The sequence below is a fragment of the Clupea harengus genome, chromosome 4 (genome assembly GCF_900700415.2).
Source record: "Clupea harengus chromosome 4, Ch_v2.0.2, whole genome shotgun sequence".
Lineage (NCBI taxonomy): Eukaryota > Metazoa > Chordata > Actinopteri > Clupeiformes > Clupeidae > Clupea > Clupea harengus.
Window position 1 is genome coordinate 14851265 of NC_045155.1, and position 27840 is coordinate 14879104.

At 45.5% G+C, this 27840-nt stretch overlaps 2 protein-coding genes across 2 annotated transcripts; one reads left to right on the plus strand and one right to left on the minus strand.

Moving 5' to 3' along the window:
* The first annotated feature begins 606 nt into the window (after positions 1–606).
* perm1 (PPARGC1 and ESRR induced regulator, muscle 1) lies at positions 607–8403 on the plus strand. The gene is made up of 4 exons (XM_012826190.2): positions 607–824; positions 1733–5846; positions 7114–7230; positions 7496–8403. The coding sequence occupies exons 2-4, from the start codon at positions 1763–1765 to the stop codon at positions 7597–7599; spliced, it is 4305 nt and encodes a 1434-aa protein (XP_012681644.2). The 5' UTR covers positions 607–824; positions 1733–1762; the 3' UTR covers positions 7600–8403.
* Positions 8404–9525: 1122 nt separating this feature from the next.
* On the minus strand, positions 9526–23896 carry plekhn1 (pleckstrin homology domain containing, family N member 1). The gene is made up of 16 exons (XM_012826090.3): positions 23601–23896; positions 21409–21499; positions 21141–21302; positions 19911–19991; positions 19257–19347; positions 17112–17245; positions 16494–16646; positions 15172–15252; positions 14979–15054; positions 14628–14773; positions 14311–14469; positions 13298–13546; positions 12875–13045; positions 12232–12453; positions 11839–11899; positions 9526–10455 (listed from the first exon to the last, which is right to left on the minus strand). Exons 1-16 carry the CDS (start codon positions 23672–23674, stop codon positions 10268–10270), a joined length of 2139 nt encoding a protein of 712 aa, XP_012681544.2. The 5' UTR covers positions 23675–23896; the 3' UTR covers positions 9526–10267.
* Positions 23897–27840: the final 3944 nt, after the last annotated feature.

A 27840-nucleotide genomic window follows, 5' to 3' on the forward strand; every position in this document is an offset into this window, starting at 1 on the left:
AGAGAAAGAAGGTATGAGTGCAGTCGATCTTCTCTGGCTAGCTATCTTGTATCTTGTGTATTTTAGACATAGATGTATTGTGACAAAAAGTGTATGGTGGTTCTACTGAAATGATCTTCCCCTGCTCACTCAGGTCCTGGTGGTCAGAGTCAGTAGTATCTTCTGCTTTACCCTCTCAAACTGTGCACTGTGCTCAAGGGGGAAAGGGTTTAAGAGATGTCATGACATCACGGTGGGAGTGACACACATGCTTCATACAGTGTGACCGTCCCCACGTGAGAATCCCGCTGTTGTCAGGAGCTTCTGGAAACGTTGCCACAGGACGTAACCCGACCCCCCTGCTCTTTCTTCGAGTGCATGTTGCCAGGGCTTCTATAATAGAATAACAGACACGTCGAAGTTTGTATTTTCAGGACACCGAAATGCACTTTCAAAAGAGACAACAAACGAAAAAGTCACAGTGTGTTACCTTTCTCTAACTGTGAGTTATTAAAACAATAGCAGTATACTGTTTCTTATAATATGATCACATGAGGTATCTTTCCAATGGAGCCTCTATTTCGGGTGCTGAAACGCTATACCTCTATCGGAGGGTGTCAAGAGTGGAGAAGGCGGCGTGTAATACGTGATCAGAAACAGCTCTATTTATAAAGAATCATACGGTCTGCCATGCTCCACTCTCTCCTCACGCACAAGGACGAGTTTGAAAGGACACACACAGCATGCCTCGCTCTCTGGACACGTTGCGCTCTACCGACGCACTGTACAGGGCTAAAGCTGGATAAGGGGGCTGAGGAACAGGAGACCTGCAGAGGAATCTACAGGTAGGCCACATGACAGCACTTGAACTGCACGAATGATCATTCATTTTAAAGAGTTACTCAACCACACACATAGGCCTAATTGGAGATGTTAGCAATATCTTTATGTTTTGTCTCTATACGTATTCATGTCAAAGGTCTGGCTGTGACAACAAGTTTGTTTGCAAAAAATACACTGAAATAAAGATTTATATATGAACACTATTGATATATCAGCAGAATAATGAAAAGTGTTGAAAAATAAATGGACAGATGATATGAAAGTTTTACTATGAATGACAAATCAAGAAAATAGTTTATTTGACAATAATACTGTATAATTACATGGAAGTGTTAAATTGTTTAATAAATAGCATTGTTGCCAACAGATTATATCTGATTTGCATGCTTATATTTACATAGAACGTGTTTGTAGTATTGTATTAAAAATATTTATTATGTACAATATTCTAATTAATATATCACAATATCAATATGTATGTCCAAGGTAGCTTCAGCCCTGTTTTTTTTGTACTGCATACCTGATGACAAAGTCAAAATGGAATGCTGGTCATCTGGAAGACATGAGTACCTATCATATGATAGGTCTACCTGGGTAATAATGTCAAGGCCATATAGTATATAAGGACAGACACCACAATTGATAATGAGTTTCACTTCAGCTCTTGTCTTCATGTACAAGCAGAGGGTTTGAGGGGTGAGTTACTGGTGTTTAGTTCATACTTTGTTTAGTTTAGAATGACCATTGTTGAGTTGCACTTCATTAACAGCTAGAAACTTTGGTCTGATTTGTTTTCTGACTATGATGCATGTGACAAAGACACCTAAGTGATAGAAGATTGTAATATGATGTGTAAACCTGAAACATGCACACATCTGATGTCTTTGATGTCTTTATCGTTACCTTGCAGACTAGTGAGGCAAGAAAATCTTCCTTCACCATGGATGACATTGAGTACAGCGTCCACATCTCAGAGAAGGACTGGGACTCTTTCTTCCAGGAGTGTGAAGAGTGTGATCTCCTTCCTCCAGTGCTGGCTGGACCGGATGACTCCGGAACGAGCGACGTTGACGACTTGAGCTGCCATCTCTCACACAGGGCGCCAAGACCGGGCAGAGACATAGTTCGGCCGGACCCGGATCCAATTGATGGACCCCCGGACTTTGAGGGGTCACCGGTGGAGATGTACCTGAACAGGTATGGCCTGCGCAGTCCAGACTACGTGCTGTCAGGCAGTGAGGACGATGTGCACCTTGAGTCAGTCAATCTGTTTTTCGAGCGGCTGAGGAGTGTGACTACTGCAGAGCAGTCTCATAGAAACCATCCCACTGCTAAAGGAAATGTGAAGAGAACCCAGGAAAATCTGTGCGGTAACGGGATAAACATCGATGATGAATATCCACCAATCAGTCACCTGCCAAAGGGTCCTCTCAGAGGGAAAAAGGATCAAGACGCCTTAGGTTCAGATGATGTCAGGCCAAAGAGTAAGACAGACTCTGGACATTTCGTCAAGTACACAGGTATTCAGTCCAAGACTGCAGCAGATTGGTATACCCGTAGCATGGAATTAGCAATCAGTGAGGAGTGGCCCATGAATCCACAGAAATCACACGTATGGAAAGAATACAACAGAAGAGATACATCCCATAATAACTTTGCCATGGAGATGAAGGTGCAGCCTGCCCGGCTGGGGTCATTTGACACTGGGGCAGCGCTGAGCTCAGACTTGGCCACCTGCAGGAATGGCACAGAGATGGTGCGGCGGAATGATGATACGTGCAGCCAGCCTGTGCTTAGGAAGAATTCAGAGCAGAGAGAACCATTGCCAGGCCAGGGGCAGTCTCCTGCTTCAACCATGCGCAGGAAGAAGAGAAGGAAGAAGAGGATGTGCATGGAACCTGTGGATCTAGAGCACGGCTACGAGTGTCAGATCCAGGGCAAACTTAGTGAATCAGACGAGGACAGACATGAACGCAGAGCAGAGAAGGACAGGGAGGCACGTCTGTCCGGGGATTTTGGCACAGTTAAAATAGCCGACAAAGGCAGCGATCATAAGCGGCTGTCACTCCAGCACGTGATTGATAGCTTCTCAGATCACTTGCCAGGACAGGCAAACTCACGCACATGGAGGGAAAGCGTTACAGGGCCAAGAGAGTTATCTGCAGCTGGAAACCAAGATGACGATATTGACTTACCTAAAGCGCCACCGGGGGCCTGTCATTCTCAAACTTTGAAGAAGATGGAACCAAGACGCAGAAGCACGGACATGGCCAATGGAATGTGCTACGAGAAGCCATTATCACCAGTACAGTTACTTGTGGAAAACAGCTGTAAATTTCCTGAGACACCTATGTCAGCAAATGTCATAGAGCAGATAAAGTCCCCAACGCTCACTAACAGTGTGTCGAAACGAGACGAGAGTGAGGGTGAAGGTGATAAAGTGACAGGTAATTTGCAACAAATCAGCACTCAGTTGTTGGAAGCAGAAAAATCTAACCAGGTGCCAGTCCCTCATGCATGTGTTGATGCTGTAGGATCAGGTCCTGAGAATGGACTGAAGATTGCACATAGGCCTCCAGAGACTCAGAGGAAGACAGATCTACCGCTCTCTCTAAATGGAGCGTTGGAAGCCGAAGGAAGGCAAAGTCATTCACCAGCACCACTGGCACAGATCAGATCACCCCCAGACTCAGGAAGAACTCTCCCACTGGATTATTCAGCACCGATAGCCAAACCACAAAATGGCATCCGACCCAAACATACTAAGAAAATTGATGATTCTGAACAATTACAAGAATCAATTTCAGATTTTGACTTGAAGATGAATGAAAAATTGAAACAAGTGGGCCCTACATGTGATAAGGAGAATTCATTTGATGTTTCTAAAACATCCACGGAGGCCACCACGGCCGGTAACGGTCATAGTATTAGAAATGCAAACACTTTGAAAAGCGTGCAACCTGAGAAAATCAGTCAGAAACCTACAAACAAAGACTCTCCCGCCATCAGTGACACTGTGTCACAGGCAATGCCATTGGACGTTCGAGGAGTGCAGGCTCAGACAACGTTAGTAGATAACAACAACAAGCCCTGTGCACTGCCAGCACATTTAAATGTCCCAACAACTGCCGAATGTCCTCCAGGTCTGGGGAACACAACCAGTGACAAACAGATGCAAATGAAGGAGGAAAGTGCTGAGAGGCCAGATCAGAGGCCTGATAACACCCGGAGCAAACAGATCATTACATATCCTGCTGCAACAGACCCCAAAGATCCTGCTCCCAGCAATGACTCACCCTCCAAAGAGACAAGCACTGAAGGAGATGACATGCCTCAAACGTATAGAGAAAAGCAAAGCGAAACGTCTTACCAACAGTCAACAAAAACAGACTTAACGGTTAGGTCAGACGTCAAGTCATTATGTGATTTATCAAAGGCTAGTGCAACTGATAGAAATGTTGTGGTATATTCTTCCTCTAATGCATTTAACAACACGGGTAGTGACACCCACAATGACATGAGCATTGCGACCAAACCTGCTACAGAATGTAATTATTCTGGCAACAATGAGATCCAGAGGTCCCCAGCTACCACAAATGCTGTGGTGAAAGAGCCCTGCAAGGCTGTCTCAGTACAATCCACTCTTAATAGGGAAGTGTCCCGACCTGACACAGATAAAGACCCAAGTATTTGCTCCGCACCCTTTCCTGAAGAGGAAAGTGAGGTGGCCATTCTTGAGAAAAAGGATGTGGATGTTGTCACCCATGAGCCTCCCCCAGTGTTTGCCATGTCTTCCTTCTGGAGTGAGATGGAGAAGATGACCATCGACGACATCCTGCGCTTACGCTTGGTCAGCCAAGGCCAGCACCCAAGCATCCTCCCCTCTCCCGACGACGGCAACTACGCCGAGGCCTCAAATGCCAGGGACTCGGGCTACTTCACACACGTGGATGACTCCAGGCCAGATCGCTCCAGCGGGGACATGTCCACCATGTCTGACTTCGACGAGGAGCCCTCACTACTCCAAACTGAAGAGGTTCCAACGCAAGAGGGGGATGAGGCATCGGCTAACTCCGCCGACGTCTTGTGGGTTAGCGACCCGGATTCTGTCCTCGCCAGTGCCGAGACCGACGACGTGGTGGTGCTCAGCACAGAGACGTGCATTCCTCAGTCTCGTTTCGCAGAGCAGCAGTACTTCAGGAAGATGTATAAGAACATCAGCGTGCAGAACCTCAGAGCCCTGGAGAATCAGCCTCTCAAAGAGATACTGAGGAATGCCTCCGTGCAGTCCCTGATGTCGCTGGATGATGACTCTCCAGACCCTTTCTACCACATAAACACGTCAGCGCATTTCTCTGATGACGAGTCAGTGGATGGCCATGGCTTCTCCTTCTCAGAGATGATAGAATATCTTTTTTGCAATGACGATGCCGGATCGTCAGATTCAGACGCAGAAACCCTGATCTCATCTCACATTGAGGGCACCTCCGTCTCTGAGACCTATGATCAGTTCTTCTCTGAGTTTGAGGCAGTCAACCTCTTCATCCCAAAGTCTGAGGGATCTGCAGGGTCAGACTCAGGTGACATGTTGCCCATTTTCTCCTGTTCTCGTTCAGCTAACCGGAGCCATCAGTTCCCCGAACTGTATGACAATTTCTTCCCTGACTCCCCTACACAGTCAGACGAGGACGAGGAGCCAGAGCACTCACCTCCGATCCGCGTGGTGTCCCGATACCACAAGGAAGCAGCTCTGCACAGCTCCACTGAAACCAGTGCCAGTGACTCCAAAAGCACCTTCTTCTGGACCAACCCCCTTTCTCTACGCAAGGTGCGGCGCACCGGCCTCGCATTACCCTCCAATCAGCCCACCTCCTGGTCACTGGAGACCGGCAGAAGGACGATCCAGCCGATCAACGTCATGGGCTCCTTCCCTGACCCTCTGTTGTGTGACCTGGAGAGCCGCATCTTCAGGAAGCTGGCCGAACAGCAGATGCTTGGGCTGGAAACAGCTGTCGCAGACCCCCGTAAGGATCCCACTATTTTTAACATCAGTCATACGTATCATACGCATGGAGTTTTCAGGCTGCTCTCTTTTCCCCTTTACTCTCAATCATATTCCCAGCAACAAAGCTCTAAAAAATGCTGGTACTTTGTGATGGCAACAGGGTATTTCCCCGCTACCAATCACCTTTATAAATGAGATGTGGGCCATTGGTCACAGAATTCGTTATGATGTGTTGAATATTGCATGATCATGTGCAATATAGCAATCACGGTGTCACTGTGCTTCCTTGCACATAAGCACAAGCACCTCGCATGTGATGTTTTCCGGTTCGCCTCTCTCTGTTTCCTCTTCCCTACCGTGTTTCTGTCTGACTCATTCAGTTTAGGTCCCTGGGAATAGTGACTCTGAGCACGTAGTGTGCATGGGTTTGGTGCCAGAGGAATGGCAGTACGTGAGTGTCCATCCACTGCCTGTTTGGCCAGCACCTTCAAGTCACTGTGTGCCAGGAACGATTCCCACATTGATCTTCGGGGTGGAAGTAAAAATAGACAAGCACATTCCCAGCCATTACTTACAATCTCTCAGTGACCAGTTGGCCATGGTCTTCTCCTACAACTCTGATATGTTTTCCACTTTGTATTGATACAAGTTCTCAAGGGTGGACTTTGCTTTCAGTTGCTTGCCAAAACCTAAAAGGTTATGTTTATGTGGCCTGGAGCACTTGTAGTGAGCTTCTGGATGTGGTCCCAGGTGCAGGGCATAATCAAGGGCCCAGAGTCTCAGCACAGGAAGTCTGTCTCTCAGATGGGAGGTAGTGTGCAGCTGTTGTGAAAATCCCACTGATCTGTTCCCAGATCCCCCTCACCGCGCCCTCTGTGGTCGGGGCCCACATAATCTCCAAGATCCTTTATGTCAGGATGTCTCCAGTGTCCTCTGGAGCTCATCCCATAGCTGTTCACTGGCATTGTAATTTGGGCCTCCCAGCCTGAAGAGTTTCAGAGGGTAGGACGATTCCCATAGGGAAATATACCTGGAAGTCAGATTAAAGCGCAGAGCCCTCAACCTCTGTATTTGTATACGCATGTCCATGAACAGAGATTGGTGTGACACTGATTTAGTAAGTTAGCTTCGATCCTCTGATCCATTGAAGGCATGAGTTGCTTTGTCTGTGTTGAAGATGAAATACGCTAACAGATAGTGATTTACAATGAGAGGCAAAATTATACATACATGATTTACTTACAGACAGTTCCTCAATTCAATTATCACCTCTTGTTTTTTCCCAGGGATAGATGCCCCCCTGGTTCCCTTCAGGCAGTCAGACATGTGTCTGGTCTGCATTGCGTTTGCCTCTTGGGTCTTGAAGTCTGCCAGCCCCCAAGGTGCTGACACATGGAAAGCTGGTATGTGTTTTTACTGTAGATATACCTTTCTCAAGCCTCCTTAGCGCTCACTGTTTAGTCTAGACGTTTAATGCAATCTGTCAGAGGCTAGCATAGCCATACAGTATAACTATTGTATATTACAATATGAGTTACAATATGCTTTTTTTTTTTTAAGATTAGCATGACGACTTTTCCATTCCCAGTTAATGAGAAGTAAGGTGGTACAAACAGCTCTTCACAACAACAGGTTTACTAACTCTTTTTCTTTTCTACATCTGCACAGTTCTACTGGCCAACATCAGTGCTCTGTCTGCTATCCGATACTTGCGGAGATATGTCAGGGATGATGCCAGCGGAGCCAAACCATTGCGTCAGATCCAGTCCTGAGTAATCATGTTCCACTGCCTATCAGGAGCACGGCCTCCCATCACACGCAGGCCGTACCAGGCTCCATTTCAGGCAACCTCCCGCTGCTCTTATCCACTCAACTGGACTCGGGATTGGATTTTTTTTTGCAGGTCATACCCTCTAACTGTGTAACAGTTTGTTTGGTATGATGTATGTAGGAAACATATGCATGTACTAAATGTATAGTACGTGTGTTACACACTAAAATGTATATCATAATTTAAGCACAGTTTGGGAATGAAATTATAATGTGACTAAGGCCAGAGAGATATATCATACTGTCATCTTCCTTCAGAATTTTGAGTGCCTGGAAAAATTATATGAATATCGATTTCATATATATGTGCCAAGTTAATGCACTTGCAAAACTTAAAATGACCAAATACATATCCCGTTGAAAGATGTATATTTTTGTAGAAAAGAGGATATATATTTGTACTTGCTGAAGAAAGTTCTAGTATGTGTTCATAGACATGGATGTTCATTGAAAGTGTTGAAATTAACCCTCATTGAAATGGAGGGTTAATGTGGTTTAATGAGTATAGAATATTCACTATGCACTAAGCTTCTGGTGAAGGATTGTGACATACGCAATACGTTTGTTACAACAGTGAAGGAGTAAAAGAATGTAATGTGATGCACCTTGAATCCTCTATGAAAATTGAAAGTTTTCTCAAGGAACCATGAACTTTAATGTGGAGGCTTTTGTTCTGTAGCATACCTCATTATTAGAAATTAAATAAGGTTGCTGCTTGATTTTGTCAGGTATATGTTGTGAAAATGTATCTTTTTTTAAAAATAGTACTTGTCTCTACATTTCTTTGATGGAGTTTGAAATGTTTACTGTTTTCGCTTGAAAACACACCCTGGGGTGTGACACAGTTTCTAAGTTTCTCCAGAAGAGGGCGACACAAGACTGGCGAAAGCTTTAATCTGAAACACTCAGAGCAATCTAAAGTATCCCGAATTTCAGGTCAATGATCCACAGGATCCTTTGTTTGAGAGCAGTTATCTCAGTGTATTGAAGCAACACTATGCAACAATTTGACCTTTCTGAGGTATGGTTTTATAGGCAACTGGTCTTGGTACCATCCTCAAATTCATTTTGATAGCATATGGTCATGTGAAGGACAGATAAACACCTGTGTCTTTGCCACTAGCCATCCAGGATATGCACTATGTAGATCTGTGTTCAGGGTTGCAACACCCAGCAAAAATGGAAGAAAAGCTTACACAACATTACATTGCCACCTACTGTATACTGCCAAAAGACACCAGTTATTGTGTTAGCAAGCTTCTATCAGTGCCAACTGGGCTGTTGGTGGTGTTTGCAAGGTTTTTGCATGCTTTTAATGTAGTTAGCTTGCTAGTTTAGGAACAGAACTACTTAATTGCTGCTTCAAAAAGCTATGACCAAAAAAAACTGCATTCAGAGGGGATTAGGTTAGTACGTGAGCGTCTTACCCTCCGCCAATGTAATTTTTAAAATAATTTATAGATTTACCAACTCAGCTTTCTGTTTTTTGTATTTATCTATTTGTTTGTTTATCTACTCATGAGAAACATTTAAAGTTTCACTTAGGTCAAACAATAGCGTATATAATATTTATTTGTGACAAAAAAATAGTAATAGTAAAGACAAAACATAATAATAATAATAATAATAATAATAATATGGAAAATATTGCATGATGATTAGAGTCCTTGTTTGAGTAGAGTATTTGGGTTTAGCTGATAATGCAGCATTAAATGCAAACCTATTTGACTACTTTCCAGGTAGGCCTTGCAATAAATAATGCTAACCAACAGATGGCGATACTTGCCCATGTCAATGTGCAACTGGCTAAGAAAAGCGTGAAGGAATATTAGGTCCATCTAATGTCATATCAACAACAGCACAATGTGTATGACTTAAACACATTTTTTATTAAAAAATAAATAGAAAACACAACAAACTTAAGTAGCAACCCACACATCAACATCATTTGAGTTACAAATTCAAAATGCTACAGGTTTTTTATAGGCAGTCGAAATGTCTTGTAAACACAAAATAAATAGCTAACTGTTGTATCCTGTAAAAGGAATGCTATCTTTACAGATAAGAAGAGGACAACATCAGTGGGGTCTAATTGGGTCTACATATATCAAATATATAATACATAATCAAATAACAAAGTTTAAAAAAAGCCTCTGCATACTTGCTGTTCAATATTCATAAATAACCATCTTTACAAATCGTAAGAAAACAACCCCTGACAAAAGAAATACAACAGTGCACTGACAAATATCACTGAGAAAGAAAATAACATCTCAAGCGCTCAGGAAGAGTATTTACATTTTCAACACCTGTTGAACTACGGCAAAATAATTTTTAGCACAGCGGCAAACCGTGTCTATGTACAGCCTTGAGGTGTCCCATCATAAACATGACAGAGTTTGAAAGATGAGCTCGATCAGTCAACATGTGCTGGCACTGACAGACTGGAGTTTGGATAAGAGTCTGAAGGGAAACACAGACAGACCGAGAGATACGAGTGCGGACCCTTGCAGCTGGACGCTGGTGCTTTGACAGAGCGGACGCCCGGCTGCTGGGATTAGTGTGCTATGCGCACAAGTCCAGACGGGAGGCTGCCCATTGTTGCTTTTTTTATGACCATCTCGCCTGTGTTGCCATGGTGCTGCTGAGCCCCGTGGCACAGAAGTCCGTCACTGTCCGGTGTGGCAGAATTCCAGACCGGGGCTGAATCATCCCGTTATTGCAGTCATATTCCCAAATGTTATCGTAGTCCATTTCCTGGTCATCCGGCTCAACGGGCTCAAGGTAGCAATTTTCATCTGTGGTGGTGGAAGAGAGTAAAAATGACAGACTTGTGAGCTTCAACTTCATAATTGCAGTGTCAAGTAAACTCTATGTTGCCAAGATTGAGTGTAATGAGTAATGATGGTTGGCCCTGTTCCAGATCATTTTTGGCATTCTTTGCGAAGGCATCCAAACCTGTGATATGGCATGCCTGGGCTAATCCCTTCTACCTTTTGCAGTCAGAATAAAAGTAAAAGTAAAATAACCTCCCTTCCCACGCAGCAATGTAAAAACCACACATCTCTGTCTCTACAGACATAGTTTTGTCATATCACATAACAACATCGTCATGTATGTGACGGTGAAAAGCTCATTGTCTCCAGCCTTTGACTAGTGCAAATACTGAGTGTGGGTCTGATGAAGCATGAGCTTCTCCCTGTCTGCTGAACTCCCTGTCTGCTGAACTGAATGTTTGAATGTGAGGCAGAGCCGGCAGTGGCTGGGCTACTGCAGTTGTGCTCTGTAAATCATCGGGGGGCAGTAATCCGCACTGCTCTTCCCCTCAAACGACACCTGCATTTCACTGCGGAGCGGAGCGGAGTGCACTGGAGGGAGCGGAGTGGAGCGGAGCTCGATTTCACACAGACATCTGCCACTCCACCGCATGGCCCTGCCCCACCACGGAGGCAGAAGGGTCTGCTTCATGTTCATTGGTGGGGGGTGGAGACTACACCCTCACACTTTCCATTAAGTCTGCGTATCTGCTGTGTGTGTGTGTGTGTGTGTGTGTGTGTGTGTGTGTGTGTGTGTGTGTGTGTGTGTGTGTGTGTGTGAGAGAGAGAGAGAGAGCGAGCGAGAAAGAGATTCTGGACACCCTAACACTTTCATTACCGCATGCTGTATACATGTGTGTACTTGTGTGCACATATCTGTGTGTGTGTGTGTGTGTGTGTGTGTGAGCATGTTAGTATCTCTGTATCTCATATCTGCGTAAATGCGCATGTGTCTGTAAAGGTCATTCTAAAACTATCCTGGCTGTTCTGTGTGTCTTAGACTGAGCTCTGCACACATGCTCTGGGAATTGTCACCACAGAGATCCTTTTCACTGGCAACTCATTTACGCATGAGATCTATGACACAAGTATGTCTCTTCTGAAGGAGTGAATTAAGTTTACTCAATCATACAGTAAGTGACCATCCATTATGACAATAAAAACAAGTCACTGACAGGAGGAAAACCTGATACTATCATATCCTATTTCCTGTACGTTATTAAGTCAGAGGCTTCTTGAACTTGCTTTTGTGTTCAAGTGGTCATACTACTTGTGCACTGTGTATTGAATTACTGAGTCTAACAGCAGTTGAATACACCATTGTGACTCTTGACACTATAACTGTCACATTCCTGCCATTCTCACCTGGGGAGTAGCCGTATGTGATCTGCTGGGTCTCCATGGCAGCATGGGATGAGAAACCTCGCTGTGAAGAAAGGACAAAAGAGCAAAGAGTCTACTTAGCAAAGTTAATAGCAGCCTGCTTGAACATATCTTATGCCAGTCTGCTGGAGCAGAGGCTGGTAGAAAATAGCCCTCTTGGGTATTCCATGTCATCCACTTGGATTTGCTAATTAGCAACATGAGGAAGCAGGGGTGTAGCTACTGTAAGGAGCAAGGTTCTGCTGCCTAAGAGAAGATGGAGGAACATTCTTGGCAGGATATTCAGTTTCTGTGCCTAACGTTTTCCCAGCTCTGCATGAGTGCAGTGTATCTGAGTGCAATGGGCAACCCACTCAAGGGGAGGGGAGGCCTCACCTGTGGCAGGCTGCTGTGCTCGGGCACCGTGTTGGGCACGGGTAGCATCTTGAGTCTGGAAACGGCATCAGCACGCTGCTCGCTTCCCCAGTGGCTGCTGCCCGCCTCGTGCTCCGGTGCCAGGCTGGCCCTGGTCCTCCTGCCCAGGGGAGGGGTGCAGAGGCGGAAGGTCGAGGGCAACAGGGGTGGGCACTGCTGCTCAGTGGCGCTACGCCAGGATTGCTGTTAGACAAAGAGGAAATAGGATCATCACATGAGTCAGTCACATGAAGAATCAACCTATGAATCAAATGGCACATGTGAAACAAATATGTGTATCATTTGATGTAGTAAGATGTTTGGTGTTTGAGATGAACTGCTTGTGCAGTGTTTTGTAAATAACGCTACTGAAGAAGCACACGATGGTGTCGTTGGGTGTCGTCTGGATTAACCGAGGGGGTATCATTCTCCCAGTTCCTTCGACCTTTCAGCACGGGAAAGCTCTTAATTATGCAGGCGGATCAATCAATTAGTAATCAGGGGCGCTGGGGCCCTCGAAGAGAGAAGCCTGCGTCAGATCTCCGGCCCTGTTCTTGGGGTGTTGGGTGGCCGCAGGCCGGCAGTGTAAAAAGAGAGTGCAGATCTGGTGTCCTGACCCACTTACCGTCGGCTTTACATGGCTCCCCGACGGGGGGTACCCGCCAGGCGTGGAGGGGTCGTCGTACAGGGGCGACAGGGGCTTTCTGGGGGGGGCACACATGTCCGAGTGGCGCTGGGGGTTGTTGGAGAGGTGGTGGAACTTGAGGGAGGACTGCGGCGTGCTCCAGCTGTTGGACTGAGGACAGAAGAGAGGAGCACTTCAGTAAACAGTGTCTCACATTTCAGCGGAGCCTTTTAAAGAGTCATTCTTCACTGTCTTAAGGGTAAATCCTCTCCCACTCCCAGCGTATTATATAACAAACTACTAATAAAGACTGAAAGCTGTGATGACCTTATTGATTCAAAAGGATCCTGTTTTCACAAGTGCAATGATTCAAGCAAAGTTGTTCATCTGCGTTATTTGACATGACAACTGACATGGACTTACCTTAATAAGGGGGGCCTTCTCGGCGCGTTGGAGGGGGCCGTTGCGGGTGACGGAGGTGTAGGGCATGTTGTAGACGGGGGACTGGATCACCTCGGAGTAGAGGTGGGAGGAGCGCTGGGGCGAGGAGTACCGCAGGGACAGCGGGCGGAGGTCCGGGTGAGGCCTGGTGTGAGAGGAAATGCTGTTGCTACGGCTACCCAGGCGGGCGGAGTACTGCGTCTCGGTGGAAGGAGGCCGACTGGAGGCATACTGCAGGGAGATAGGACAGCAGAGAGGCGTGTGAGCTAGTGCAGGTGGGCACAGCATCAGCTTAACAGATAGAGCAGGACAAGGTCAAGGTGAAGGTGAAGGCCACTTTAATTGGATCTGCAGAGCCTGGTGCTACCCTGCAGGATAATTAGAACCTACTCCCACTAAACATGGCTTTGAGCATGGGTCCATCTGCCGTAAATTAATTGGTATCGCCCTTTCAGTGTAATCAACAAAAAAGGAGGACACCATATGATACGACCACAGAACATCAAAAGGATTTTGCAATTCTGGTAATGGTGTGGAGATTGTGGTTACTGATTACTACATCTCTCACATATCTGAAAGGGTTCAGGGGCATTCGCTTTGGTGTGGTGTTAGTCAGTTTCATCAGAATATTTGAGTTTGTCAAGGATGTAGGGCTTGAAGTGTTCCTCAGAATTCAGTGACGAAGCCGGAAACAAAAAAAGGGCACGGGCTGAAGCGCAGTTAATGATTAACTCCACGGCTTCTTGCTATTCCGGCCTGCACCTCTTCTCATCAAAAAAACAAACAAACAAACACAGCCTCTGATGCCAAGAACTCAACAAAGAAAAGGGAGACAGCTCGGGCCAACATGACCTCACGTACACACACTCAGACATACACACGCACAGAAGGCCTGCTTGTTCTCTGAACTCCCTGGGCTCTTTTTTAGTTTCAGGGCATCAGCACATTCTCCTGCCCCCTCTCGTTATCGCGGCGAGATAAGATGTTAAACTCACACAGAGGGGCTCCATGTAACCGGGGGACAGGGGATTATCCTCTCCGCTGGGAAACGGCAGCTCGTGGGAGACCCGGCCATTGTGCCTCAGCGGCTCAGCCGGACCGTGGCCGTGGCTCTGGCTGTGGCTGTGGCTGCTCCACCTGTCAAACTCCGGAGCCTGGTAATGACAGGGCGTACACGGTCTTAACTTCAGAAAGTCATTACACCACGCCAGGCATGTTTAGATGGATCACAATAACATATTTCATCATAAAAGAGAGAGAAAGAGAGATGGGGAAGAGTTATTACATCAGGGTTTTAGGGATGGTACTGTACCTCTCTGTGGGTTGGTGTGTAGATGATATCATAGACGGGGGGAGGGGGGGTTACGATTGGCACATCCGCCGCCTTGAAATACTGGATCCAGTCATGAAACTCCATCTTGTCCAGACACGAGACGATAATGGGGTTGATCAGCTTGCCTGGCAACAAGAGCAACAAGCGGGTACGTCACGTAGGCGCCTTTACACAGAAAGGGAAAAGGGACTCTCCGTCTCTAAAATAGCGTTTTGAATCATGGTTGGGAAAGTAGATACTGTGCCGAAACACGTCATCTGAGTTTCGTTTGATCACCTGAAGGTCCGCTCTTGGTATATTTAGGACCGTGTTGTCCAGTATATTGCATACCTTCGATCATGAACGTGTTGGGCTTGACCTCCTGACAGGGTGTGGTGACTGTGATCATGTTCAGGGAAAGTTTCCCCTGCAATAAAAAGCAGGGATGTTAAAACATTGCCAGCGAATGCAATAAATACCTTGAGGAATAAATGGTGCACTGAGATGAGCTCAACTCTGTAAGCCATGAGAGATTCGGTTGTACCTTGTAGAAGAGACGTTCACTCTCCCCAGACAGGAAGATCAGTGTGTCGGGGTACATCACCAGGAGTCTCTCACTTTTCTCCTGTGGAAGACAAACAGAGATTTGCATCTAAAGTTTGGAGAATGTTTGTTTCAAGCATGATACGGTTGTGGGAGAATGCTGGTGAGTTTCTCTCATGACACGCTTGTAGCAGATCTTGGAAGAGTACCAGGATCAAGTTGGAACCAGTTGAGAGTGATGCCAAAGGAGCAGGCCCAATATCATGCCATGAAAGCATGCTTACATTAAACAGAGGTTCACTAAATAAACAAAAGGTGCAAGTGTTATATATTCGAATAACATCAGAGGTGTTCCTATAGCTCAGTTTGATTGGATGACAAAGGCACAAAATGGTCCTCACAGTGTTATGGACAAGGTTTGATTGATTCCACCTACACACACGAACATGACAAAAAACCTTCTGTTGCCATAATGAATTCTCATGCCCTGGCCCATATCATGTTTGCACTGATAAGAGTCCCCCAAGGGTCTAAACTCTAAGTGGAGGTATATCTTTGACCATGAGAAATGCAGCATGGCTGCCATGCTCCCAGGGAGAGGGGTGTGCTGCCCTGTAGTCCTGTGTGGGTGTGTCTGACAACAAACAGCTGTGAGGTGAGTCAAGTCGCTGCGTGAGCGAGGCAACTGGTTTACACACGCTCTCTCACACATCACCAACACATACACAGACAAACACACACACATATACACACAAAGATACAAAAATGTCAACTCCCTCTACAAATAAGTATTTAGAGGTTTCCATGAACGGAAGCCGTTTTGGCCGTACTTATGCGGTCTGTTGTTTTTCACAGAGTGGAATGCCAATAAACAATGAGAATGTGGTCAGGGGGGGGGGGGACATCGTTATACGGCCCTTTGGAATGTTCATTTTTCCTGTGTACAGGAGAAACAGAGAGTGGTTGGTGTCTGGGACCCTCCCCCAGACACACTGTTTAAACACACATCATACTCTTGGCAAGCTGACGTCAAATATGCATTGCGCATATGTGTCTGTTTTTCTTTCCCTCTTTACAATCCCCACTGTTTGATAACAGCCGTGTGTCATACCATACCGGGAAGTTAGAGTAATATTCCTTAAGTCTTGGGGTCATAATACTCACAACAGAGACCAGACACATGACTCAACTCTTGTCAAAAAATCAAACACTGTGACGTAGAAGTACCAGTGACTGACTAAGGACTAAGCTCTTACGCATCATCGGCCATTTCGAAGAAGCACAATCACACACAGAAAACAGAAAGAGATTTCTTTTTTTTACCTGGCAGGGCAGGTGCTGGATCATGACTTTGGTCACGTAGACGATGTTCCCCAGGCTCTCTCTCTGGGAGCCCTCCCACTCGTAGATGGGCTCGTTGCTGATGGAGTTCCTCAGCTCCTCTTTCCCCTCGCCGCCATCTTCTGTGGTCTGGGCCTAAAGGCAGAAGAAAGATGGTGCATCTCGATTAACAAAAGCATGGCAGATAAATCATGAACGTGATTGTACTATTTTTGTAACTTGACCATAGAAAAATCTGAAGCCAAAGAAGGCATCTTGAACTCCAGTGCACTATGTCTTGCAACAGGCCCTCTGCAGACAGCTGAGCCTGAGTAAAACGGTTTGTTTAAAAACCTGTTTTTCTTTAGTTAACCTCAGCGGTTGTAGTCGTGGTGGGCGTCGACTGAGAGCGGAAACACTTCCTTTTCAGATGTGGCTGCTGGACTGACCCAATCCCAGCCCCTCCCAGCAAAAATCCCCAGGCAAAGACAACTGACCCAAATGACTCACCACGGCTTAAGTGAACACTTCCTGTTATTACAACTACTCACCGTCCTAACCATCTCCCCATCCCATATAAATCAGTTCAAAGGTGTGACAGATATATGTTTTCCACATTACCTTTAATTCTGCGTATGTCTCAGCTGTGATAGGTGTTCCTCCGTTAGCCTCAATCTGCTCCTTCAGGAGCCCGAACCAGTTGTCCATCTCTTTCTGGTTGGCGCAGTACACGATGATGGGGTTCAAGCTGACACCTAGAAAAGGTCACAGAGGTCACAGACTCAGGGTTAAGGGGTCGCCAAAGGGGAAAATGCCACGTGGGCCTCCTACCGTGCAGATGACAGTTTGTTTGATTTAGCTTTACTTTGCTTTCTTTTTCTGACAGACATCTTGCATAGAAGTTTATCACACAAAGCCAAGACTCCATTTCACACTTCATTTGGATCGTCCGCCTACAGAGACTTTACAGATGGCTTGTTGAAATTCCAGTTCAGTCTTTCTAATTGTTCACTGAACATCACTTCAACCAAACCCAACCCCTAATCTTAACCTTAACCATAAATTGTAGTTAAGAGAATATAAATAAATACAAATAAAAAAAATTGTAGTTAAGAGAGTTTCAACAGAAAAATTGTTTATAATGTGAGCATCTGTATAGTCAATAGGGGGACCATCCAAATAAAGTGTGACTGATTCTTAACCTAATCATTATATATAACTGTCAAATACCACAGACATAATGATAGGGAGACATATTTTTACTTTTGTTACGCAACAAATGATGAGTCAACGTCGAAGGAATCTTCACAGAACATCATATTACACAAAGAAAAGTTGACGTCTCCTGCATTGGAGCTACACCTTGAATGCCTTCACAAGCAGGGCCTGGAAACTCCCAAACCCAAATTCCAGAGCTATCAGTGCAGATATCTTTCCCCGGCCAGCCCAACTTTGTCACTGACGGTAAAGTCTTACACCGTGCTGTGTTATCTTTTCTTCCAAGTATGTAAGCCTGCTTTGTTGCGATAGGCCTGTCATACCGGTCTTAATTTTAGATTCAGATAAAGCATGCCCTTTATGGTGACATTTTTTCCCACCATATGGCGAACGCTCTGAGAACTAATATCGTGTTAACAGCTTGTAAATGTTTTATGGCTGTAGCCTGTTGGCCTTTCCACTTCTGTGTGTGTATCTTTAAAATAACTTTTAAAAGTTTTGATAACTCTTCATGTTGATTAGAAAGCTGAAGAGCAGTTTTGTGATGACGAGGTAGTTATTGCAGTTTCAAGGGGATATTTCCCCAGGGGAATTACTAAAACAGAAAAAAGCTGGAGGGCTTACTGCTCAACGCATGAGGAAATGTGTGTCTTCCCATCATTTGTGGTCACACAGATTCCGACTTGACATATATTAGTCTAACCAGGCATTCTGGGAATACAATGTGGAACATGGAGCTCCTTTTCATCCAACCCGTGAAAGCGTCTTACTCCGAGCTGAAACATTCCTATTTTTTTAATCTCCTGAAACTTCAGGTTGACCATGTGCACAAAGAAAAAAAAGGAAAAACCCCTTAGAAGGACAAATATTAACTGCAAACAGTGGGCTGTGAAGCTGCCCCGAGCCTTGGAATGCATAATGGCTTCGCCATGACATGGAGAGGCCTGAGCAGTGTCCGCTCCGCTCGACAGCTGAGCGGCTTCGGGTGCACCTGTCAAATAACAAGGAGGGCCTTGAGGGAGAGTTTCACCCCTCTTTGACCGCGAGCAAATGGAGGCTCCTCTAGTTAGTCTTGGGGTGGGAAGGGGTGAGTAAGGTCGTGGTACTTTTTGAATCACTAGAATGTCTCAACATAGGAAGCGGCTAAGGTTGTAAATAGCGTGCCTTTTGAGCTTATACTCTTCCTATCTAGACTATCTAGGCCTGTGTTCCGTTACCTCCCTGCTCAGACTGTGAGGACGCAAGGGATCGCAAGGACTTAGCGAGAGACAATACTGTGTTGTAGCCAGTGATACTGACTGCTTGTTGAGTAATGCAAGTCAGAGCAAGACTGAGGCTCCAATTCGAAAGCCAAACCTCTTTTCCAAGCAACGGTTTGGGGATTAAAATTAGCACTTTGGATTTATTTCCTTGCCAGTGTTTAGATAAACAAAAATGAATCATGCTGGTAATCCAGTTAGCGCAGTGTTATCAGCATCAATCAGAACAAACAGCGCTTGTCTGGCTATCAGCAGAGCAGTGCCCGCACGTAGCAGGAGGGTTACTTACCATTTATCTGGAAAGCAAATTCCTGTGGTTGGTTGTAGCTGCTGCGGCTCTGCACTTTGCGCAGGGTGAGCTCTTTCAGTGGGAGAGTCCCCTGCAGTCACAAAACAAACATACAAATGGTCAAAACTGAACCAATGATTCATGCACCGAACCACCATATAGCATATCCAATGTAGAATTAAGTGCTTTTCTTTTAAGTGAAGTTAAAGTAAGATTTTCTTTTTTTCTGTACTGGTCAGACCTTATTCTTATTCTGATCCCAAACACAGTCAGTCATTCAGGTAGTTCATTCAGACACAATAAACTGCAATCGCTGCAGTTTACTAATCTACTAATCTACCCTCCCACCTATCTTTTGACATATTGCACAATGTTTGTGTACACTTAAATATAAAATCGGTGAATAATGACTGATGTCTTAACTGCAATACAGTAGAATCGGGTGCGCTGTAAAGTGTGTTTACAGTCTACGGAAGGGTTGGCACGGAGAGATCACAATTGTATGTTGCATCAACATTATTCAGAGATCATACTTCCCACAGACATGGGTCTGTGTCATGTATTTTACGACCTACATTGTGGTGGTGCCTTGCCCTTCCACTGTGCTATATGGCTATAAAAAAGGGTGATTAAGTGTTTGAGTTGAGGACTCACCTGGTAGGTGAGTCCACTGCCGTTGTTAGACAGAAAGTGGAGGTGAGTCTGAAAGAGGTCCAGAAAACAGTCATGCACATCCTGTGTGGAGAGAGAGAGAGAGAGAGAGAGAGAGAGAGAAAGAGAGCGAGAAAGAGAGAATCACGTTAGACAAAGGGTATTTTGTGCTGACTATGCCTACTCCACGCAATTCCCTCCACACACACACCCACACACATACACACACACACTGAGTAAATACAATTAATCTGCTGAGGTATCCACCCATGTCACACCCATCTTGATCATTTTGAAATCTCACAAGGCATAATTGGCATGCATAGATATGAGTGTATTTTTATAATTTCAATCTTATTGTTGAAGATGTGATTTTAATTTCCCTAAAGGCAGCACATGTCCTTGTTGTCAGGTGACTGACTTATTAATTATGAAATGATTATGAGTGTATTACGCCTCAGTCTGAATGCTATCCTATGAAGCATACTAGTGAAAGGGACAGACAGTGATTTATAAGTGGCAACTCAGTTCCTTTCATCTGATAGCGCAACCTCTGAGCCCTTTTGGTGACCAACAATGTCAAGTCTTTGTACTGCTAGTGTTAGGAAACACTTCCTCCCTGGGCTTGTATTGTCATGGTTCCAGTTACAAAACAATATGTTCCCCTCTATGACTTCACCCTGCCATGTTTTCACATTAAACTTGTTTTCTCTCTCTGCCTCTCTCACTCTCTCTCTCTCTCTCGCTCGCTCCCCCTCTCTAACCATCGTTGCATGGCATCAGACAGATAGCGGATTCCCACGCTCCAGAGGCACTGAGCGCTGTCTATCAGTCGGTGCATCAGAGACACGCTCCCTGAGGCTGCGCTCGGAACACAGCCCAGTTTCACAACACCCTCCCGCCCCGGCGTGTTCAAACGTCGACCCACGGACACCCGTGCTCTGAGCTCCCCCTCGCTCAATTAATCACCACGTCACGCGGCACTGGAAAAACTGGGTTCTCTCAGCTATACCTGCATCCGGTGCCCGCTTGTTTGTTTTGTTTTCGAACAAAAAGGGTGACTAACTTGTTGCGCTGCCCAGGAGAAAACCCACAAAAGTGCAATCAGTAATAATGTGACAGCGAGTGAATAAGTCGGGTCACATGATCACGTGGTTGCAGCTGGATTTCATCACAATGTAGTTCCAATGGTGAGTAAGGTAGCGCAGGAGGTGGAAACACGTGGCTTCTTACCTGGCAGTGCAGGAAACGGAAGCGCACTTTGGAGCTGTGGATCATGCGGCCATAGTTCTTCACGTTGATGCTGCTCTTCTTCCAGCCGCTGGCGGGATCGTAGGGGAACGGCGGGTCCCATTTGATCTTGTCTATCGACTGGAGGTCCTTCGGTGACATCTCCTATGGTTGGTCAGGAGAGTTTGTAAACATGCACGACACATTGAAAAACAGCACATTAAAAGTGTCATTCCTGGGTTACAAGGGGAGAAACAGTCATTGCCTTTACCTTTCTGGGGGTAACTGTGCAGAGGATGTTGATGATGCTGTTGGACTTCTCCTGGCCCTCTTGGGGGAACTTCTTGCGGAACAGCTTGCTGCTGCACAGGGGCAAACCAGGCATCTGTTAGCATGAAGTCATCCCTGTGTTTTTTTTTAGCTCAGTGCAGCATTGTTGCACCATTACAGTTTCAGGTTTGAGTGATTCATATGAGCTTCTCGGGGGGGCAAATACAATTATGAAGTAGGGGGCTAAGCACACAGCAATTGAGCTGCTACCTGGTCAGGGGGCTGAACAGTATGAAGATCCCTCTGACACTGAATAGCTTCCTATTCAACCCAAATATGACTTGTCTCCTCCTAGTATACACTGGTTAAGACGGCCATTGTGAGAATCCTGTTACCACACCCACTCCACTCTGGCCATTTAACTCCGCAGAACAATGGAGTTTATGTTTCAAATCCGACGCTTGTCTAGTGAAATAAGGCTTGAATGTCATCTCTTGTCACCCTGTGACCCCCATTTGTAATCATTAGTGTCACATCTCTATAATGAAGCCCTTCCTGCACATTGATAAGGGAGGAAGTCCAGTGCGACGGTCGGAATCGCTCCCATCTCTTTATCCTCCTGTCTCCATTTGAATGCGATTAGCATAACAACACTGGGCTCATTCACACCAGGCGATGCAGTTAAACATCCCAGGCATTCTTCTCTCTTTAGTTTAGTGGTGAACGCAATTGGAATCCCAACCATGCGAACAATGGGAGAAGAATGCTTCTAATAGACAGGTAGCTGCCGTGCTCGTGATATAGGAACACGTTTGACGTTGGGATTTATTGCACAGGCCGTGGACTGGAAGGGGGAGAGAAGCAGAGGAGGCAAGTCCTCTCAGCAACGGGCAGGAACTAAGAACACTGATGTCATTGTTCTGTGCACAAGAGCAATTCACCTGCACCCCCCAGTGTCTGTGTGTGTGTGTGTGTGTGTGTGTGTGTGCGCGCGCACAGTGTGTCTGTGTGTGTGTATGTGTGCGTGTGTGTGCGCAAACACTCATATGTGTGCGTGTCTGTTTGTGTGTACTTCACTTTGTGTGTCTGTAATTGTGTGTGTCTAAATGAATGTACGTGTGAGTGTGTGTGTGCACTTCAGTGTGTGTGTGTGTGTGTGTGCAACCCTGCCTGTGTGAAAGAGAGAGGGCAGGTGAGAAAGGCGTCCCAGTTACATGTTGGACTTCTGCCCTGTGTTTTCATTTAAAATAGCATGGCGCTGTGAGAGGGAGATTTCAAACTTTAACAGGCCGGCAGTGAGTGTCTATTACAACTGAAGAAAGACAACCCAGGAGTCACAATGACCTCTGAACAGGGCGGTTAAAGAAAAGAAAAACATTCACAGGGATATTACTCTGTACCTCTCCTCTCATGCTGAAGTTATGCCAAAAGAATACTATTATTTCAGGAAATAGTTAAACGGCTTTTATCCGTACCAATATTCAGACTTTACATTTGTCCACTTTCTGATATTGTCAACATAGTCGTCCTGAAATTGATAAGAAACTCTATAAAACCTCCCCTATACTACAGTTTGGAAGTCAAATCTCCATGAAATCTCCTTAGGTTTCGTTTGGTACAGTATTTAACAGAGCAATCTCTCAGCGCATCTCCGTTTGACCAGTGTCAGAAGTGACAACTCCCCTTAGGTAAAGCATGACAGGGCTAGTTCTCGGAAGCTTGTCGACTACTGGAATGTTCACCAATGTGAAAACTGTACAGCGGCTTGACTAAACTCTCTTGCCTGTAAAGCCCTCAGAGCACAATAGGACAATGAAATCAGAGGTGCCATCAGCAAAGACAGAAACACCACACAGAAAATAAACACCCCTCGAGTTGCAGCGTTTCACCATGCCTGCCAGGATACGCATGAGAATGTCAACCACTACGGCCAGAGCAACATTCCTCTCAGCCAGGCCACCCGTCCACACTAGTCTGACAGCCCCCATAAAACTAGAACCAGTACAGAATGAATGCAAATAGTATACTACAAATCCCCACATGGTGACCCGGCCAGCAGTCTTCAAACATTCAGATCAAAATCTAGAGCTGAATTGGACTGAGTTCTCCGACTGATATAGAGTAAACTCTCCTGGGAGCTCTGGAGCCATGTGGCCAGCTGAAATACCCAACATGACTGCCCCCGTTCCTTACCTGTTCCTGCGGATGAAGCTCTTGCTGGAGAACCTGAAGTTGTGCTGGGGAACACATGACATGCTGCTCCCCATGTTTGCCTCTCTGTGAGTCTTCGGCCCTTGAAATGGGGTGTATTTGTGTGTGTGTGTGTGTGTGTGTGTGTGTATGAGAGTGGTGTGTCTCTGTGTAAGTCTCAGTCGAAGCGTGTTATATTCCCTCTGTGACGCTCCTGTTGTAATCCAAGCCTTGGCTCTCTGGCTGTCTCTGTCGCTGTGCTCTCGCAGACGAGGAGAGGCTGATACTGAGAGGGGAAGGCTGCCTGCCCAGGGTTGTATAGCCTGCTTCTGGGAGTGTGTCAGCAGCCAGAGGGGGGTGTGGCTTTGCTCAGAGATGTATGTGTGTGTGTGTGTGTGTGTGTCTGTGAGGGTAGGAGCCTGAAAGAGAGAGATGGGGGGGTGAACTGGGGGCCCACACTTCACACTTTGCGTGGGATCTCACCGCTAAATCAATCCTCACAACAAAGACAGGGGGTCTGCTCCAGCGCAAGGTTTCACACCTTCCACTGGGCAAATGGCACTCATCTGAATGTTTGAAGAGCATCATGAAAGGCTATTAAGTCCGAATTGAGGCTACTGGAGTCAGTCAGCTGGGGAGTCACACGGGCATGTCTGGACATGAAATCATTTACTACGTCACAAGGCACATTCTATTTATTGTCACCTTAAATACTTTGGTAATAATTGTTCCATTTTGAGTTTGATTTTCAACATTTGCACATCTTACTCAGTGAAATTAGAAAGTAAGTCTATTTTTTTTTGCTATGGTAAGAAGAAAAAACGTTTAATATGAAAAGACTATAAAACTATTTGGGAATGGGACAACAACATTCAAAATGAGTCTCAACAGTGGGGGAAAACACCTCAACAAAATATTTCCGCTTCCCAATAAGGAACAAGAGATTCAAGAGATTCTAGATGCATTCTTGAGAAACACAATGTGAACCACAAGTGATGAAAGTCAATTGATTCCTTTCTCTTGACACATTAAGATGAATAGATATAGATAAGAATTTATAGAGATAGAGTACTTTAATTATTTAAAGGGAAAGGTTGCAGCAGTGATTCACATAAATGACATAAACACACAGAATGTGGTACACAGAATTACAATATATAACTACACAACTACTACAATACTAGATACACACTTTAAGACATGATATTGCTATTAATGTGAAAATTAAATGTAGAGTGTGCATTATCCATTGCCTCTCAGAGGAGGAGTCTCTCCCAGCACAGAGGGGAGTCATTGTAGATGGCTGTTGCGGTGGGTGGGACTGACCCTCCTGTAGTGGTACTTATTACAGCGGAGCTGAAGGAACTCAGACTGAAGACACTCTGTTGTCTGATCACTGCGTTGTTTAGGGGGTGTGTTGTGTTGTCCAGGGGAGAGTAATAGATAATATATATAAAAAATACTTTCCTGTAGATACCTGCCTGTGACAATACTCACCAGCTGTGCTGTTTATGGATGTAACCTTCACACAAAGTCAACCATTCTTGTTTGAGTTTCAATCAGCATAAATGTGAAAACACCTTCTTCAAATACCCAGACATTTTCTACACACTTCTTCAGAAGTGCCCGATTGGGTGTATCTGCACACAGTGTGTCTGGCAGGTTATTTTTGGTCTCACAAACAAATCAAGCCATTGCCATTTTGCTTTGTCATGCTGAAATCTTGATAATGTTGTCAGAGGCCTGGTCCCTGGGGTAAAGTGCTAAAGGGTGCCGGTGTTTGAGCTGGGCGTTACACTGTATTCACGTGTCTTATTTGCTTAAAATACAGGCCAAACACCCGTTTGTTTACAGATGCTAAAGATATCTATCTAATCAAATTATGGAGAAGCACTCCCTGTATGCAATCAGAGAGGGAGACGGCAGGGCAGCGAGTGGCCTTATCTCAGGTGGTGTTTGTGACCCGCTCACGATTCACGTTCAAAAACACAACAGTTTAGTAAATAGTTTGAAATGGAAAGTCACAACACCAACCTAAACTCAGTACCACTGACACACCAGATCAAACTATAAACCGATCTATATGCATTCTCCTGACTGTGGGCATGTCTGGAGTTGTATGTATGGATGGATGGATAGATTTGTATAGTTTTAGAGTTCTGTGTGTGGGTAAATAATTGAATGGAAACTGTCTGTTGTTGTGCTCCTAAATTGAACGTGTTCCAAGACTAGACATGCTCTTACAGGGCAGTGTCCTAACAGATCAGTTCATTTCATCTCATTATACAGTGTTCTAAAGGTGAAATAAATAAAGCTATTTCAATTATACCATTTTTTATTTTGCAAATGTAAATGTATTGTGAAATGTATTGCAGTTGTATATTCGCCTACACTTGTGGAGAGAGTATGAAATAAGGTTCCATGTGTGCTTGTATGGATACTGAACTGTGCCTAATGTTTTGTGGGGGATTGACAGGTCACTGTCCTAAACCTGTTGCATTAGTCTCGTTGGTTAGGTGAGCAACAAGGGCTTCAGGTTTCATCCATAACGGCAACAGATAATCACATTGTCATTTTTCATGGCAATCAGGAAATACGTGTTCCCAGGAACTGAGTAGTCGGTTGATGGAAGATGCCACCCGCAGAACCAGGATGTAGATGGATGATTTGGGGATTCTGCCTGAGGCACTAAACCGCCACATTCCGCCATCATGCAGCCTACTTCCCACTCTTCCTACCCCTACACTGCCATGACCGGTGCACTCTGAACTGGCTATAGTTGAGTTATAGCATAGAGAGGGGAGAGAGGAATGTTGAGTTTGGTTCTAAGGTGATAACCAAGCACTGGAATGTCACAGATGTGAAAGAGGTGGGTGGGTGTGTATGTGTGGAGGGTGTAAGGGTGTGTGTGTGTGTGGGGGGGGGGGGGGGGGGGGGGGGGGGGGGGGGGGTTTTGAGGAGAGGGTACATGCGGCCAAAAGCTGAGTGGGGGGCTTTGTTTGATCAGGGCTGAGAAGCCCTCTCATTTTCTCTTACCTCATCAGATCTCATATGCCGTAAACCGAGGAGGCGCTGACTGATATGCGCAATCTGTGGAGCGGAGGGCATCCGAGAAGAGGTTAGTGGGGGGTGGAGGGTGTGCAGGATTATGAGTGTGCAATGGAAAAATAAGATTTGCCCCCCCCCCCCCACACACACACACACACACACACCACCCCACTCCCCTCTCCTTCTCATCCCGGCAGACAACCAACATCAGGGCAGCGGATGAGTCACTCTGTGCTCACTCCCTCTATCTCTGCTCCCTCTCTGACGTAGGGCATTCTGGGAGTCATTCACGGACGACTCTCACACTCTGCCTGTCTGGGAAAGTTCAGTCTGAGCTCACCTGGGTTTCTGTTTGCCTGTGTCATCCCAGGTCTTAGACAGGTTTTGATTGATTTCCTGCTAGGAAGGTCATCAGGTGTGAGTGTGGGGAAAAATTCTCTGGAGCAGGAAAGAGATACTAACAAGAGTTTCAATTTGCCTCAAGCCTTCTATATGACTCGCAGAAAGTGATGAGAAAAGAATGTAGTAAACACAAAACCAAATGATCTACACGGAACTTATAAATAAAAAAAAATATGCAGAGGACTCACTTTTTCACCAAATAGCTGAATTGTAACGAGGAAGGTGTCAGCAGTCTGCCTCCTGATCCCATATTTTCCGGAATGTTCCCTTAACTGACAGTAAGAACAACAGACATCACTGCATGGTGCCAGGGGTGCCAAACAGAAGATAAAGCTAGCTGTCCATCAAGCCCCATTATCTATCATTTGCACATAGACTGGGTGAGGAGCACTATCACCTTGTGTTTTGGGTGAGCTGAAGAGCTGTGTAGGTCCATTGTCTGAAATAGCTTTTCTGTGTGATTAATGGGACCAATCGCTCACTGGCTTCAGTCTAATGAGGCTCTGGCTGGAATCGAAGTGGATTGTGTTGCTGCCACATGTCACCCAAGTTCTAGTGGAATTTGACCAAATTGTCAACCCTCCTGAGCCTCATTATGGTGAAATGTTAGACATTGCCCAATCACTGGAGACACAAGACAATCTTATTCCAGACGAATATATAATGTTATATAGCCTATATAGCCTCTCACAAGGATTAACAACACAAAGACATCCAGTTTTAAGGACTCATTACAGTTGATAGGTTTACTCAACAGGCACATAATGTAGCAGCATAGGCCCTTAACTAGGCC

Bases quoted from the DNA above. Each gene is read 5' to 3' on its own strand.
- perm1 (XM_012826190.2), top strand. From the start codon at position 1,763: ATGGATGACATTGAGTACAGCGTCCACATCTCAGAGAAGGACTGGGAC. The intron at 5,847-7,113 runs GTAAGGATCCCA...GTTTTTTCCCAG, and splicing joins AACAGCTGTCGCAGACCCCC to GGATAGATGCCCCCCTGGTT. The intron at 7,231-7,495 runs GTATGTGTTTTT...ACATCTGCACAG, and splicing joins TGCTGACACATGGAAAGCTG to TTCTACTGGCCAACATCAGT.
- plekhn1 (XM_012826090.3), bottom strand. From the start codon at position 23,674: ATGGGGAGCAGCATGTCATGTGTTCCCCAGCACAACTTCAGGTTCTCC. The intron at 17,246-19,256 runs GTAAGTAACCCT...GACCTTTTCTAG, and splicing joins ATTTGCTTTCCAGATAAATG to GTGTCAGCTTGAACCCCATC. The intron at 15,253-16,493 runs GTAAAAAAAAGA...TGTCTTCCACAG, and splicing joins TCCAGCACCTGCCCTGCCAG to GAGAAAAGTGAGAGACTCCT.